At 33.3% G+C, this 17,308-nt stretch overlaps 3 protein-coding genes across 6 annotated transcripts in view; 2 read left to right on the top strand and 1 right to left on the bottom strand.

Annotated features, from left to right (window-relative positions):
• LOC140050155 (uncharacterized) overlaps positions 1-6,271 on the top strand; it is a 41,269-nt gene extending 34,998 nt beyond the window's left edge. For 3 of the 4 annotated variants that reach the window (XM_072095221.1, XM_072095223.1, XM_072095222.1), the window contains one exon: positions 1,940-6,271. In XM_072095221.1, the coding sequence (XP_071951322.1) occupies positions 1,940-2,304 (365 nt within the window). In that variant the 3' untranslated portion in view covers positions 2,305-6,271. The remainder of the gene's footprint in view (positions 1-1,939) is intronic. The other variant, XM_072095224.1, reaches the window with a different exon arrangement.
• Positions 6,272-6,721: 450 nt separating this feature from the next.
• Positions 6,722-8,325, bottom strand: LOC140050157 (ferrochelatase, mitochondrial-like). The gene has a single exon (XM_072095225.1). The coding sequence runs from the start codon at positions 8,203-8,205 to the stop codon at positions 6,961-6,963; it is 1,245 nt and encodes a 414-aa protein (XP_071951326.1). The 5' UTR covers positions 8,206-8,325; the 3' UTR covers positions 6,722-6,960.
• Positions 8,326-8,465: 140 nt separating this feature from the next.
• Positions 8,466-15,379, top strand: LOC140048952 (uncharacterized). The gene is made up of 10 exons (XM_072093752.1): positions 8,466-8,526; positions 10,511-10,566; positions 10,936-11,038; positions 11,391-11,430; positions 11,662-11,800; positions 12,608-12,956; positions 13,053-13,314; positions 13,478-13,540; positions 14,003-14,203; positions 14,447-15,379. Exons 1-10 carry the CDS (start codon positions 8,467-8,469, stop codon positions 14,626-14,628), a joined length of 1,455 nt encoding a protein of 484 aa, XP_071949853.1. The 5' UTR covers position 8,466; the 3' UTR covers positions 14,629-15,379.
• Positions 15,380-17,308: the final 1,929 nt, after the last annotated feature.

Genomic DNA, 17,308 nt, shown 5'->3' with positions numbered 1-17,308 from the left:
ATTTGGGTTTAATTTCATGGAAAAAAATATTTATCACAAAATTTCTAGGGCTTAATTCCATAGTAAAATGCAATTTGAATCAAATAATTTTTTTTTTTTTTGGAAATGAGATTTCTGTCGATTCAATGTATTTATTTCATACATCAAATACTTAATTATTCCTGCTCAATTTAAAATCATGCATGACAAGAAAATTAATAATCAATCGTTACCTAAAAGTTGACTAAAATCAATTTCGACTGTTTCATTAATTATGTGCTATTTCTTGCTTTATATTTTTTCAGTTTTGTTGTAATCTATTACATTATTTACTTTTTAAATGAAATTATGTAATATACATAGCTGGTGTGGACCAAATGAGTGCTTATGTCAGTAAACAAAATGGATAATTTTTGTATTATTAATTGTCTTATTACAACCATTGCCTTCTATAGTACTCATTTAGAAGAAGTGATTAAAAATAGATGATTTTCATTGTAAATTATTTTAATAAATGTTGCCAGCATTGTAATATAATAAATTATAATTATGATGGAATTTGAACGTGGACAACAACATCGAGGCTTGCAATATTCAGCCAACCTATGTCAGCTGGGATGCCTCAAATGCCATCGATATTCTTGTGTGCATTTGGGAAATACATTGTAGAAATCTATGTAAATTGGTTCAAGAAGTAGTGCAAACACAATATTACTGTAAACAACCTTTGTTTTTTTTAATGTAAATTGTAACTCCATACATGATAATGTTACATTCAAAATATTAATATGTATATATTTATTAATGATTAAGATCACCACATAGATTGTCACTTAATATTTTTACATTTAATGCTGTAGCATTTGATACTGCTTTTAATATAAACTGTTAAATATGCTTTATTGTGTATTTTGTGTAAAATTCAGATCAGATTATTATTTTATCTTATTTTGATTATTTTTTACACTTTTCAGTTTCAGATTCACAATGACTTTGCAGTATTTTGATTTATTTTGGTTTCGTCACATGACTTTAGTCACATGACATTATAATTTATTGCATGAATTAGTGTATTTTGTATTTACGTTCTTCCACCCAAAGTGCTTCTTGTAATTTTACGAAATCCAGTTTATTTTGTAAGTAGTAACAGCTATTTTTTGTATTTGCATGACGTAAAGCTCTGTATACACTATCAAACTTTATGTGACAAAAAATATATGGGCATGATGATGTCATATCACTAACATATTTGGGTATATCACTACCATATTTGGGCATGTTTGATAGTGTAGACAGAGCTTTATAGTAAAACCACCATCATATTTAGACGTGATGTATTTAATCTGTACTTGCCTTTCCTGGTGATTGTAGAAGTTGATGATCAGTCCATTTGGGAGGCCTTCTTGGAGGCTATAACTATTACTGAGTTGAGGTAATATTTATGGTATACCTCTGACGAGATGTGTGGAGTATGGTACGGAAAATGTGACAAAATCACCTGACTTTCAAAGCATCCTCCAACTGTGGCTGGTTGTCAAGTTCTGTAATTGTCTAATATAAATACATTAAACCCAATATTCAGTTATATAAATTGAATATGTTAGAGTAGTTATCTGGCCCCTATATGTATGTTTGAAAATTGTGTTTAATTATTATTATCATTATTAAAATCATGATGGTTGTCATTTTTTTATCAACATCACAATAATCTCATTGTTATTGTCATATAGATTCCTCTATCATCACCATATCATTATGGTCATATTGCCTTCATCCTCATTTAACCATTATTGGAATAGTAAAGTATAGTTTTGTTTTGTTTGAGACAACGTCATGCATCTAGTGAGCGCCAAAGTTACATTACTGAATAAATATGTGGGAAATGGAAAAAATATCGCCATTTTTATAATAAATATGTGGGAAATGGATTATAATAAATACTTTTTATTTTGTTTCACAGACATGCAGCCGAACAGCAGGAGCAACAACAACTTGTTAGAAGAGTGTTGTCTGGAAAATGGCCATAAACGCCATTACGACTCCTTGCGCAAACTTCTAACAAGATCCCTACCGTCCGGACCTAAATGTCTGTGCGGTTTCAGTCGGTCGTCATCAGTAGCATCTAATCCATCACGTGTCAGTCGAAGTTCATCGCAGAATTCAAGTCAGTCTCCAACGAGCCCGAGCACGGCCAGGATGACCTTGAGTTCGCTAAGTCCAAGCAGTTTTAAGTCAACGGGGAGTATGACTGACACGGAAAGTGTCATGCCTAGTCCCGAAGTGTCATGGGTCAAATCTGCTGGTGTTCGCTATTGGTACAGGTGATTCATATAATATGCAAATTGGTTACCTTATTTGGTTATCGTGAATTTTATAATTTAATAATGATATTTTATTTATATGGATGGAATTTTCTTGAAGGGTTTTTTGTATATCAGCTGGACTGAACACTATGGCTATGTAATTGCAAAAATAAGATACATAATATTAATAATACATAATAATTAGATATATAAATTATCTTTAAAATATGTTAATCGTCAATATGCTATTAAACTACTGTATGCCACTGTGTATGTTATCAGGGAAGAGTAACTCTTCCCTGATGTTACTATCTGAGTATAGCTTATATACATGGCTTCTGCTGATATGCACCTGTATCAACTAAGCTTTGGGAAGACACTGAAATGGAATAAAGTGCATGTATCGTTAAACTTGAAAACCTGTATTTTAGATCACAAATACAAACTTCTAGTTATTTTCATGATTGATTTAACCTATGAAAGCTGTCCACATTGAATATTACAATATATGTATAAAGTATATTCTGAAATGCCAGTATAATGTCATTTTAAAGATCGAGCAATAATAGAAAATATTAAGTTGAAGAATTATGTTTGTATGAGCAGCAAATTGTGCCAAAAGTGCTCTGTGAATTATGCTGCAGCTCTTAATATTAATCATGATGTTTATATATGACATTAATAGTTAGAATGAATATTTGTACTCCTTAAATTATCGTATACTAATGTATAAGGAATTAGTGTCATGGCATCCCATAATCAGTGGAATCAGTTTGATTCTGGTCATGTCACCCATGTGTATAAATGGGTACCACGATAGGAGTTTCTACTATACAAGTTCCAAGGGATTCCTTATAAAAACCTTCTCTTTTAGGGCCTGTTCAGACTTTATTAATTAATTTTCCGCCTAAGTTGGATCATGAACTAATTATCGCTATTACTAAATGCTGGGTAGATAATGGACTTACCCGGATAAATTGCTAAGCCTGAATGTGCCCTCATATTCACATATCCTGCTGGGAAACTTGAACAACTATTTAAGCTTTGTCTACACTATCAAACTTTATGTGACAAAAATAGTGATGTGCACATATATGTACATGGTGATCTCATATCACTACCATATTTGGGCACATCACAAACTAGTTTGATAGTGTAAACAGAGCTTTAGGCAGATTCTCAATCACACTTTTCGTTGTGGCAGTGTTAGCTTTAAAGCTCTGTCTACCCTATCAAACTTTATGTGAAAAATGTGATGTGTTCCCATATATAGGCATGGTGATGTCATCACTACCATATTTGAGCATATAACTACCATATTTAAGCACATCACACTAGTTTGATAGTGTAGACAGAGCTTAAGACTAAAGAGATGGCATGCTACAAAACCCACTTTAGCAGCCACAATACCATAAGCGCTGCATAATTGTATAATGTCTATAGTAGTAAATGTTTACTGTAACAATAGTGGCTGCTATGTTGTATCATAATATCTGTACTTTACAGGTTTCAATAAGAAGGTTTCAATATAATATTATAACTAGGAATTATTGAATGGAGAATGGAGAAAAAAATTTAAAGTTTTTGAGAGTATGGAAAAACAAATCAGTAGGTGTGAACCAAAATGAGTTGAGTAGTATTTGGGATTAGAACCCAAACCTATGATTTTGGTAGGCAAGCACACTGATTAGTTTTAATGATTACATTAAAAAAAAATTGAAAATCAAGTATAGGCACTATATACTAAAAAAAATAATAATTTGCTATTTTTAGCTAGTTATTATGTGAGTATTTAAGATTTTATGCGATATAACAAATGTGTATATATACTTAATTTGTTAATGTTAACTGCTATGTACATATCAACTTAAAATAAAAAATATCAAGCGAATTTAAGAGGCGAGACTATGAAACAAGGTGCTTAGTTTAAATGTTGAGGTAGGCTATATAATATGTACAAAATAACTAATAACATATATCATAGTGAACACATTGTTGTAAAATAATAATTCTATTTTTATTGTTTAATAATTTGGTTTGTCGTGAACAAGCAATAGTTTGATTTTTTTTAGATAACAAAAATAATTTGAAGTGTTTTTTAAAATGAAGTTAGTGATAATAGGATAATATAGCGATTGTTTACTTAATAACAGTTAAATTAATATACTTAGATTTGTTTTCTTTACTTACTTCAAAGTACTACTAGACATTGGTTAGGTTTTCATAAAATCTTTTGTTTACTTTTATATATCAATACATACTGTACACAATTTTTCAAAACATATTCCAGTTTTGATATTTTTTTCATATTTTGATCAGTATTATATTATTAGTAATATGGCATATTTTATTTTACCTTAAGTTATTTTTATATAATGTCACAGGTCATATTTTTGGGTGGTTATATTTAAGGAATTTGGTCTTAAGCTCTGTCTACACTATCAAACTTTATGTGACAAAAAAATGTGATGTGCCCATGTCATATCACTAACATATCTGGGCACATCACACTTATTTTGTCACATAAAGTTTAGACAGTGTAGACAGAGCTTAACTCCGGTAGGACATTGTGCTGATATCAATATTTTTTACAAACCTTTTTTTTATTATCTTCTATAAAAAGATGATAAAAATCCTGAATAGCAAAAAAAAAAAGGATGAAAAATGATTAAATATCAGGATGAATTTATTTCTTTACTTTTCTATGCATTGTGTTCCCCTGCCAAAATAAATGCAATTTTGATTTTATTAAGAGATATATTTTTGGTTTTGAACATAGCATATTTTAGACCTATTTAGAGTATTCAGTTTTCTTAAGTAGGATTTGTACTGTACAGAGATTATTTATTTTGATGAGATTGGAGAGGAATAAGTTATCTAAAGCTCTGTCCACACTGTCAAACTTTATGAAAAAATATGATGTGCCCATATATGAACAACACGATGATGTCATATCACTACCATATTTACTTTTATTGTCAAACTAGTTTGATAGTGTAGACAGAGCTTAACATATATATCAGAAAAATGTTATTTGTAAAAATTAATACATTATAATGATCTGCAAGTATGATGATTGTATTGGCAATCTATCCAGACCTGTATGCCCGGGTTAGACAATGGGTCAGGTCAGGGGTCAGACAAAGGGTCTGGGTCTCTCATTCTTTCTGAAGGCAGAATATGTTGTAATGTCAATGTTCTGCTATCATTAGAGACTGTGTGCGTTGATGTCTGGCAAATCAAAAATCAAACTATTTTCAACAGAATTTTCACTAATGCTGAAATCTTGCATAATCATTATAAATCATGATATTTTACCAAGTAGAAACTGGTTTTTATAAATGACATTAGAGGTTGCTAACATTCAATGAACAAGTCACTGTATCCTTCTTTTTAATGGATTGAATCAAAAAGAAAATGCTAAGGGATAAATATTATCAAGGAAGTAGCGAGAGGGTAAAAACAGACGAGGCAAAGATGCTTTAAATATAATTATTAATATATATATATATATATATATATAGGTATAATTATTAATATAAAATATGATGATCTGTGCTGGGGAATTAGGGTGGGTGGTGAAAATCAAAAATTTCAGACACCTCGTCTGCCTCATACTGGCTACGGCTCTGATTATTGTCTTGTCTTAATATCTGTCTTCTGGACAACCTTCTTGCGAGGTGTACCATCTGATCACAAAACATGCGACGGCTAATTTACTGTACTTAAGATTTGACAATCATGGTACTTAAGTGATTCAGAGTTAGGTTGGATGCCACCACCAACTTTCTTGTTGGCATACTGTGATCTTGTACTAATGGTGTTAGTATTGTCCAGTTAAGCGAGTGTTTTTGTGACATAGTGAGACATTACTGACAACCTGTTGGTCACGCCATTGTTTGTAATAATTGAATCATGGTCAGTAATAGTTCAAGTTAAAAGGACAAATATAATATCAAGTATTGCTACTTATAACCCGCCTAAAACTTACTGGAAATGGTGTATCAGTGTCACCCGTTTATTCGCCAAATCTATGTGAAATGTATCGGTTATTGTATTTTGTCGTGTACGCATCTGAATAATAAAATGATGATTATCTGACAGTTTTTTTGCATTGTCTTATTTTTAGCATTTATATTTTAATTTTTATTTCCGAGGATGAGAAATTTCCATCGTCAACCTTCAAGAATTTACCATACAGGTGTCGAGCATTATATAGGTGTCAAGCATTGTGTTATGATACAGGTGGCAAGAATTAAAATACAGGTGTCACAGTGACATTATTGAGGGTTGTATTATGCAGTAACTTGTGTAGTGCGTGGTTGGTATAAATAATTTTGTCTTGTTTATTTATTATATTAATATTTAAAAGTTTTTTCAAGAAAACAAAACTTGTGTTTGGTTTTTCAAATACAGTATTCAACACTACTTTATTACTAAGGTGTAAAAAATTATTTGGTGAAAGAAAGATTTTAACTTTACAGTACTGATTATACTCGTACATGCCTAATATTTACTATCAACTTCGGTACAAAACATTGTTGCTTGCCCTCGTTACACAATACGCATCAAAATGAATATGCAAATTTTGAGTGAACTTAAACTACAGGGTGGGCTTATTCCTGAATTTGTGCAGTACTAATAACCTAATGCATTATAATGTAAACTAATTCTAATTTCAAATTTTTTGATTAGCAAAATATTGTTTAGTTTCTCCACAAACAGGATTGTCACACATGGGGCATCGTAGGCCTAGCTGTCGTGAGCTTATTTCGCCAGATTTTAAGTGATTTTTCACAATATCAGCCATTGCTTGAATAAATGTTTCGTTATCATTTAGACTATCTGCACGGCGTATATTTTCTACACCACATTCCTCGGCAAGTTCTGTGGCATATTCTAAATCTAGTTCATACAGAGTTTCAATATGATCATTGACAAACGCAATCGGAATCAACATCATGTTCTTGCGACCATTGCGACACAATCCTTTTATAGCTTCATCGGTCTGTGGTCCAAGCCACGCTGCCGGTCCCACCTTCGACTGCCAGACAAGACGATACTGATGTGAGAAATTTAGATGTTCCATGACTCGGTGAACGGTGGCAGCAACCTCTTGCGGATAAGGATCACCTCGATTGACTGCCATCATAGGGAGAGAATGAGCTGAGAATAGAAGGACAACCTCTTCCTGTTTATCCTGCGGGAATGTTTTCAGTTGGGCTTTAATTTGTTCTGCGAATGCTTTTATGAGGCCCGGATGCGTGGCCCATCGATCGATGATGCTCCATTGAATGCGGTTCTCGTGTCCAGCGATTCGTCGCTTGTTGTAATGACGAAACATTGAATTAAGACTGCTGCCAGCTGTTGAGCAGCTGTACTGCGGGTACTGACTAAACGCTATTGCTCGTTCTAGTCCGTCCTTTTCCATTTCGTCTATTGTATCCTCAGTATACGGTTTGGCGTAACGAAAACCAATGTAATATTTATGAGGTGCTGAATCGGGACTGATTTTATCCAAGATTTGTACAAGTTTCTTGCCTTGGATATTTGTCCACTTTTTGATAGGAGACCCACCCCCTATCTTGCTATATTGTTCTTGGATTTTTGGAGTTCTTCTCTTTGCAATCCACGGAGCTAAAGTACTTTGCGCTGGCAGTCTGATGATGTCACGATCAGTAAAAAGGCGAAGCAGAAAATCATGGACCTCATCGGTATTTTCAGGCCCTCCCATATTGAATAACATAATACCGGTCTTTGGTTTGCTAAGCTGTACGTCAGCAGCTGTTTGTTGTTGCTGTGCTGACTTTTCTACACCACTTTGAATGCATCTTGCAAATATCGTAGGCCTAACATTAGACATAGATAAACATGCCTTTCTTGCAAATGTAGACAATGTCCGATATCCATAATTAGAATACATATTAAAAAATTAATTTTTAGTTCATCCAGGCATGAAATTAATAAATATGCAAAGTCATACAACTCCAATCTTCAACAACACCTGAAGGTCCTTCTACAATCATTCCATTACCTAAGGTGAAATGAAGCGTGACACAGTTGGTAATTGGTAAGTTACTGCCTTGTTAATCTCTAACGTACAATAATATCGTGCCGAACCGCAGTGAAAAACAATGTTTGCCATTTCCGGTTATTTCGCGGATTTTTCAATGTTTTGGATAGAATGGCGGGGGATATGTACCTCGAAAATTTAGAAGAGTTTGTTTTTGATGAAAACAAAATAGTAAGTTATATTAAGTATTTATATCCAGTAAAATGTATTTGTGTATCTTTCTACCATAGTTTAGATGAATATTGTTATTAAAGCTTAAACTAGCTAGGCCTAGATAGATTGCTAGCTGTAGGCGGCTAGTTGTAATGTAGCCTAGGCTAACCTAAAAAAGTGACGGGCGCCATCATCTTCATTGACATTCACTGGCATGTGCATGTTATTACGGAAGCCCGTTCGGGCCACAAGTTAACTATATTTTAAAAGCTGTTATCAGGCGGCCGCCACTTAATTATCTGGCGGCCGCCACTTAATTATCTGGCGGCCGCCACTTAATTATCTGGCGGCCGCCACTTAATTATCTGGCGGCCGCCACTTAATTATCTGGCGGCCGCCACTTAATTATCTGGCGGCCGCCACTTAATTATCTGGCGGCCGCCACTTAATTATCTGGCGGCCGCCACTTAATTATCTGGCGGCCGCCACTTAATTATCTGGCGGCCGCCACTTAATTATCTGGCGGCCGCCACTTAATTATCTGGCGGCCGCCACTTAATTATCTGGCGGCCGCCACTTAATTATCTGGCGGCCGCCACTTAATTATCTGGCGGCCGCCACTTAATTATCTGGCGGCCGCCACTTAATTATCTGGCGGCCGCCACTTAATTATCTGGCGGCCGCCACTTAATTATCTGGCGGCCGCCACTTAATTATCTGGCGGCCGCCACTTAATTATCTGGCGGCCGCCACTTAATTATCTGGCGGCCGCCACTTAATTATCTGGCGGCCGCCACTTAATTATCTGGCGGCCGCCACTTAATTATCTGGCGGCCGCCACTTAATAATTAGTACATGTCCCGTCACGTGACATGTACGTGCATCGGATCAGAGGCAATGTTGCATATGGAACGCCATCGCCGCCTCCGGCAGCAAACTTTAATTCTATTCGGCTCTTTTACCATTCGGCGCATTTCTATTCGGTCCATTTACCATTACGTTTGGCTCTTTCAGCATTCGGCTCTTTTTTATTCGGCCCATTTACCATTACGTTCGGCTCTTTTTTATTTTTTTATACGCCGCAATTAAATTCTAACCTTTTACATGGGGTCAAATGGAAGAAAATCAACGGCTGGAAATGAGTCTATGAAAAGTTTACAAAACATATAGATGCAGCATGTACTGTAGAGTGTTTGGTTTGTTGAATTAAATGAATTTGAAGGCTATTTCAATATGACTAATCATTTTATTGACATGATTAATGTGTTAGAGAACTTGCAATTGTCCCACCTTATTGACTATTTTGAAAGAGAAAAGGTTTGATTTATGGCCTAGGCTAGCTAGACCTAGTCTAGTGTCAGCCTAACTTTTAACAATTTTAATAATTTACCCTTTCTCTCTCAAAATTTGTAAAAAGATGAATTAATTTTAGGTTATTCAACACATCTTTAATCGTAAATATGGTAAATGGGCCGAATAGAAATGCGCCGAATGCTAAAAGAGCCGAACGTAATGGTTGTAAAAGAGCCGAATAGAATTAAAGTTTGCTGCCGGAGGCAGCGATGGCGTTCCATATGCAACATCGCCTCTGATCCAATGCACGTACATCAGGGACAAATTTCATTTAAAAATTTTGTTTATCAAAATTGCTAATCAAACTGATTGTTGAGTCAAGAAACATAGTTTTGTATTGCATTTTTTGCTACACAATTTGCGAAATGTGTAGCAATATGGTTGTTTTGTATATCTTTTTGCTATGCTACACTGGCGAAATTATTCCCTGTACATGTCACGTGACGGGACATGTACTAATTATTAAGTGGCGGCAGCCAGATAATTAAGTGGCGGCCGCCAGATAATTAAGTGGCGGCCGCCAGATAATTAAGTGGCGGCCGCCAGATAACAGCTTTTAAAATATAGTTAACTTGTGGCCCGAACAGGCTTCCGTATGTTATGACTAGATAGGCCTAAGCTTGTTCAATATGTGGTATTTTTATTTCAGGTTACTTATAAATGGCTTAGCCAAACATTACAGGTCCATGTGAATCAAGCTAAACAGTAAGTGATAAGTTAATGTAAAATCTGTCTAGGCTACACTATCAAACAAGTTTCACAAAAAAAGGTGATAACCAAATATGGTAGTGATGTGCCCAAATATGGTAGTGGTATGACATCATCTTGTCCATATATGGGCACATCACATTTTTTTGTCACATAAAGTGTGATAGTGTAGACAGAGCTTTAAACAACATTACATATTTATTTAAAATAAATACATGACAATGTTACTGTATGTGTCATACAAATCATGATTTCTCTAATTAAATTTGTTTTATACATTGTTATAAATTGTAATTAATTAATAATTAAAAATACAATTGTTTTTCTGTTTCTTCATTGAATTCCATACTATGCTTTTCATTTCAGGATGCTTTATACCTTCTTCAATCAACAAATAACTAAAGAAGCAAATTCTTTAAATGTTACTTATTTTGTGTCTGGTGTGAATGAGACTGATAATGGAGAGAAGGCGAGTAGAATTATAATAATCATTGATATTTGTGTTTCTGTCCCTGACCTCAAATAAAACTAGATAATATAAAAAACATTGCAAATTCTTATTTATTCTTTCACTGGTAAAATTGAATTCTAAATCTCTGTCCACACTATCAAACTAGTTTGATAAAGAAAGTGTGATATGCCTAAATATGGTTGGTAGTGATATGTCTAAATATGGTAGTGGTATATCATTATGGACACATCACATTTTTTTTTGTCACATAAAGTTTAATAGTGTAGACAGAGCTTAACTTTTTGAACTTTTGATAATAATAATTTTGATAATTGTCACAAATAAAACTACTTTTTTTTTTCTTTTTCAGATTCGCAAATTTTCCATTGTAAATGGTTGTGATCTTGAAAGTATGTATAATCAATCACATGGTATTAAAAATATTTGATTAGAAATCATAATGAACATTTTTAATAAGTTGTTGATTATATTAACTAAGCGAACTTATTTAATTTAATTTAATTTTTGTAATGATATTTTCATTTTCAGGTTTCAGTATGTTTTATATTTTATTTTGAATTTTGTGTAATGATTAATATAAATGTTAAATAATAGAAATTGAATATTTCTTTTTTAAATAGAGCATAAGAGTAAATTAAAAGAAGTTTCAGGAGTTCACATTTACAGTGTTCAAAAGAGTCAACTGAAAGATGGAAATTCTTTGTATATCACAGACTATGACCTCACAACAGAGCAAATCAAACAGGCTGCTTGTGGCAGGTACTTTTTAAGCTCTGTCTACACTATCAAACTTGTTGTCACAAAAAACGTTATGTGCCAATATATGGACACGATGATGTAATATCTTTCTTTCCTAGGAAACAAGTTTCATTTTTTATTACAATGTCCTTTATATAATAATTTAAGAAAACAATTACTTCCATCTTTTTACTTCGAATTCCCTTCTTTTGAAAAATTTAGTTTTAATGATTTTAATGTCAAGTAAAAAAGAAAATGTTTATTCTAACCTTGCTAAGTTCATTTACTTTGCTTATAAAAAGAGAAAGCATTATTTAATTACACACACATATGTTTATTTTATTGTTTATATTTATATTTATGTATTCGGGCCAATGGCCTATGTATAATAAATGGCCTAGGCAATGCTCCTAGGAAAGAAAGATGTAATATCAATACCATGTTTGGACACATCATACTTTTTTTTAAACTTGTTTGATAGTGTAAACAGAGCTTAAGAACTTAACTTTATAATTTTTATTCAACCAAGTTTAACTTAACATTCATAAATAGATAAATTGTGCTATTTTTTACTATTTGATCTCGTCTAGAAGCATACATTTGGCTTTTGAAACAAATCAATTGTTTGAAATTGTTTTGAATAAGGAAAATATAAAATGCCAACTGAATTATTTTTAGTTTTAAAAATGACACGATTCCGAGTGGATTAATCAAAATATATAACAGAAAGTACATTTCTGATAATTGAAAGAAAGACTTCATGAAGCAACTTTTGTGTACTACTGGTTATTACAATTTTAGTGCTCATTTTTTGTTTTTTTTGGACAGATTTAGTTCGATTAAATGTGCAGCAGCTAAAAGAAGGTCTGACAAAGAATTAGCAGAATTAGACGAAAGAGCAAGAATGAAAGATGTCGGTAACAACCAATCAAAAAGCAAACCTACCAGCCAATCAACAACAAGCCTTACAAACGGCAAACCATCTACATCAGCAAGTTTAGAAAAGAAAGATGTGGTTAAAACAGAGACAAGTAAACCTGCTACAAAGAGCAATGTCCATCAGAAAAAAGGTCAGAGGTCAGCAATGGATATGTTTACATCCATGAAAAGTAAAAAAGATGAGAAAAGTACAGAAGCGGTCAAAATTTCAAGTTCATCAACAAACAAGACAAAACAAGTTTGTTTATTTTTTTTTTTTCTGTTTTTTGAGTTTTCACATTGAAAATTTAACTTTTTCAGTTTAAAAACATAATTTTATTATTTTATAATTTAGGAAAATAAGTCGTCAAAGGGAATGTTAGCGTTTATGTCAAAAAAACCAAAAGAAGAAGAAACCAAAGAGTCTGAGAAAAAAGAAGTAAAACAAGAAACTGCAGAAGAAAGAAAACCTGAAAAAGATGTGGAGGAATTAGAGGAAAAGAGAGAAGAAAATGTAGTGTCAAATAAGAAGACAACAACTCAAAAACCAGTTTCAAAACAAACGAAAATTCAGAAAAAGTCCAAAAGAAATGCAGTGTCCGACTCCGATGAAGAAGGTTTACACATTTACATTTAATGATTACTGATATTCCAAACTATTTTTATATAAATTAATGATTCATAACTACGATTATATTTTGCAACAACACAATATTTTTAGATTGTTGATTTATTATAATACTTTTGATTAATTATTACTGAATTATTATTTTTTAATAGAAGAAAATCCAAAAAAGAAAAGACGACGAAGAATCATGATGGCAGAAAGCAGCAGTGAAGAAGGTAGATTTTATTAATTTAAAAATACATTATGTTGTTACAGGTTATAAATAGTAATAAAGTACATATTATGGTTATCTCTTCTTCCTCGGTCACATTTGCCTAGACAGAAGAAGAGGGAGAGATTACCTTCCTAAGTGTACTTAACCTAACCCTCTAAATAATCTCTCTCAACTATTAAAAAAATACACGCTATTGATAGACCTCGAACCCAGGGTTCCAGAGTCACAGACTAAACCTTTTACCACTCGACCAAACATTTCGGTTTGGATAGTCATGTCAATTGACTATGGTGGCATGGTTGTTCAGTCTACTGTGACCGTGTATTCAAATGAGGCAAAGGTGACCGAGGAAGAATATCTAACCATATTATTATATATTCATATATTACAGTTAATATATTGATTTTTTTTATATTCCATATGAATGTTAACTGCATTTGGATATCTTCATTACCTTTTCCAGAGAGTGATGATGAGCCTATACCTCCATCTCCTCCTCAACAACCACCTGCGATTCCTCTTAAAGATGATGATGAGGAGGAGAATGAGGAGGATGGAATGGAGTTGGATGAACCAACTGAAGGAGAAGGTGGTGGTGACACTCGTGTCAAAATGGTCAAAGTCTGGAAGACAAGACAAGTTCTGGATGATGATGGATTCATGGGTAATTAATTTATTGTCCAAATCAATCAATGTAAATGTTATGTATTGAGTAAAACCCTCATTTGAGATACCCTTATTAAGGGGATATATTGCTGTAGGAGACATTTTAATTGGTCCTGAAGGTGTCCCCTTAATATGGGTTTCTGCTGTATATTATTGTTGTTATTGTTCAGTACAGTAAATTGGTTTTGTAAGTCTTTTTTACTATTAAATCAACTAGTGTTTCTTAATATTATTTTTGTAGTAACTGAAAAATATTTTGAATATGAAACCGTGAAAGTTGTCGATGAACCAAAACCAACAGTCAGCAAAGCGCCCGCACCCAAGAAAGCTGACGACACGGGTGACAAGTCAGGAAAAGGAAAAAAGGCCAAAGAGGACAAATCATCCCAAAAATCAATAATGAGTTTTTTCAAGAAATCATAAAATTACTACACAGGTCAGGAATGGTACATTTACTTTACAATGCAAAGAGAGTTAAGCTACAGTACTTATCAGGAGTAGTTTAGTAGCAAACAAACACCTAGATTAACTAAAGCTAATGATCTATTATGACTGTTTATACAGAAACTAGTTGTTTAGCACCTGTTTGGTCTTTCCTTGCATTTTTTATTTGTTTTGTCTTCTTTGTATTGTATATGGCAGAAATTGAATAAATAAATAAATAAAATGATATTACTACAAACTAAGGTATGGCTGGCATTAACTAATTAAATTTGTTAAAATCAGTTAATCTGTGTCTACTAGTGTAATTCATACTGCCAGTATGATGTAGATTAACTTTTGGAATAAAGGATGGTGTAATCCCTAAACTGGGGTTAGACCTGTAATAATATAATTTATCTATCGATTTACCCCCTCAACATTTAAAGTATTGCAGAAAAGCTTTTTAAAAAAGTGAAGACTGGTGTACACCCTTAACTGGGATTAGACCTGCATTAATTTAAAGATGCATTGTCCCCCAAACACATGAAAAATAAAGATTAAAAAAATCAGACTTTGAATAGATTATATTGTAGTTTTCACTTCGGTAGATAAAAACCCAGACAAAATTAAAGTTTTCATCTATAAAATGACAAAAATATAAATGGTTAACCCATTTGACTATTTTTTGCTTTAAATTACAGTTTTTTTTAGATAAATACATTTTTCGATCCAATTTTTGGTCAAAGTGGATGACTATTATGTGACATTAAAATGGTATATTAAAAAAAACACATTTTTAAGAAATATTTTTTCACATCTTTAAGCCACTAAACTATATAATAATATAGTATACAGTAAACAGATGTAGACAATGTTTGTGTGTGTTATCGTATCATGATATACCCCCTCAACGAATGAGTATTGTAGCAAATAAATTCAAAGTACTTGTATCTCTCCTCCCAATGGACATTTGAACATTTAATTTATTGACTCTCACCGTACGTTACAGTATTGTCATATTAGAATGCATAGAAAACAAATGAAACACAGAACAAGTACAAAATATAAGTGTTTACAGCAACACAAAATGAGGTGAATAGCTTAAATAACCAAAATCATCTAATGCAAACTGCATTGAAGTAAACCATCCTCTAATTACAGGCCATTGACTTCTGGCCTTTAGAACATAGTCACAAAATGAATTACATCACGTGATTTACTGTCAATGAAGTGATTGGAATTAACCAAATAGTAACAGTTAAGAATTGTATTTTCCTCCAGCGCACGCGATTTAGCCGTTAAAGCGTGGTTCCCACTGGAACGCAACGCAGCGACGCATTGACACAAAGTGCTGTAGGCCTATTGCGTAATCACAAGTGGGAACCGACGACGCAACAGTGCTGCAAACATCGCAGGTTTGATTTCACGCATGCGGGGGCAAACACAGTTAAGCGTGGTTCACACTAGCGACGCAACACAAGGACGTAACGCAACGCAAGTGAATTGACCAATCACAAGCGATGGCTTATTCGCTTGTGATTGCTAACTGTCTATAACTTCGCTTGTCATTGGTTAAAACGCTTGCGTTGCGTTTACGTTCTTGCGTTACGTTCTAGTGGGAACCAAGCTTTATTAGAAGGGCATTGCTTACGTTGCGTAGATTGCGTCGCTAGTGGGAACTAAGCATAAACGTGGTTCCCACTAGCGACGCAACGCAGTGACGTTTTAACGCAAAGTGCTGTATTATGTAATCACAAGTGGGAACCGACGACTCAACAGTGCTGCAAACATCGCAGATTTTATTTCACGTAGGAGAGGGAAAACACAGTCATCGGAAGAGCATTTTCTCACGATGCGTAGGTTGCGTTACGTTGGGTCGCTAGTGGGAACCATGCTCCAATCAAAGTAAACGTACGTAAGCATCTGATCCCAAAAAACATTGAATCATTTTATTTGTATTATTTTATATTGATTTATTTATCTTAATCGACACCGTTGGATATGCCAATTCCCTTCCCAATTCCTTGACATTTAAATAAATTTAAATGTTTGCAACAAACGGCTTTCAGCAACCATTATACAATAAAATATAATATTAAAATAGCTTTTTCACTCCCAGCCATTGGCATTAGTTTTATAAATTTTACATTAATCAAACCAAATTATATAATGTAGGCCGAAATGTGCGTCTGTTGCCATGACGCCGCCAGGCTTAAGTACGTCTGAACATTTCCATGCGAGTGTAATTTTAAATATATTTAGTAGCAATGTGTCTGTCTACAGAGTAAATTATATCTTTAAGAAACTACCACATTTCTTCGCAAGTTTAACCATTTTCAATTTAATTCGCCAAAAGCAAGATATAGCCTATTTTAACGAACTTTGTTCCTCATTTCACGAGGAGGTAAACGCTAAATATAATCAACTAATTATAATGTCTTCTTTAAATCGTTTTGTTTCTATAGTGTTCTTGTATATTTACATTTTTAGACAAATAAACTAGAAATAGAATGTAATTAATCTAAATAGTATGGTGTATGTACTTTTAACTTGATTTATTATTAAACAAAATTATAACTTAAAACCAATAAACAGCCGATTCTCGGTACTACTGTATCTATTTCTGAAGTATCATAGAAATATTAACATACATGTGTTAACATGTATCTAGTAGTAAAGA

Source organism: Antedon mediterranea, chromosome 5 (assembly GCF_964355755.1).
Source record: "Antedon mediterranea chromosome 5, ecAntMedi1.1, whole genome shotgun sequence".
Taxonomy (NCBI): domain Eukaryota; kingdom Metazoa; phylum Echinodermata; class Crinoidea; order Comatulida; family Antedonidae; genus Antedon; species Antedon mediterranea.
Note: the sequence above shows the minus strand (reverse complement) of the source record. Positions and strands in the feature narration are given on the sequence as shown.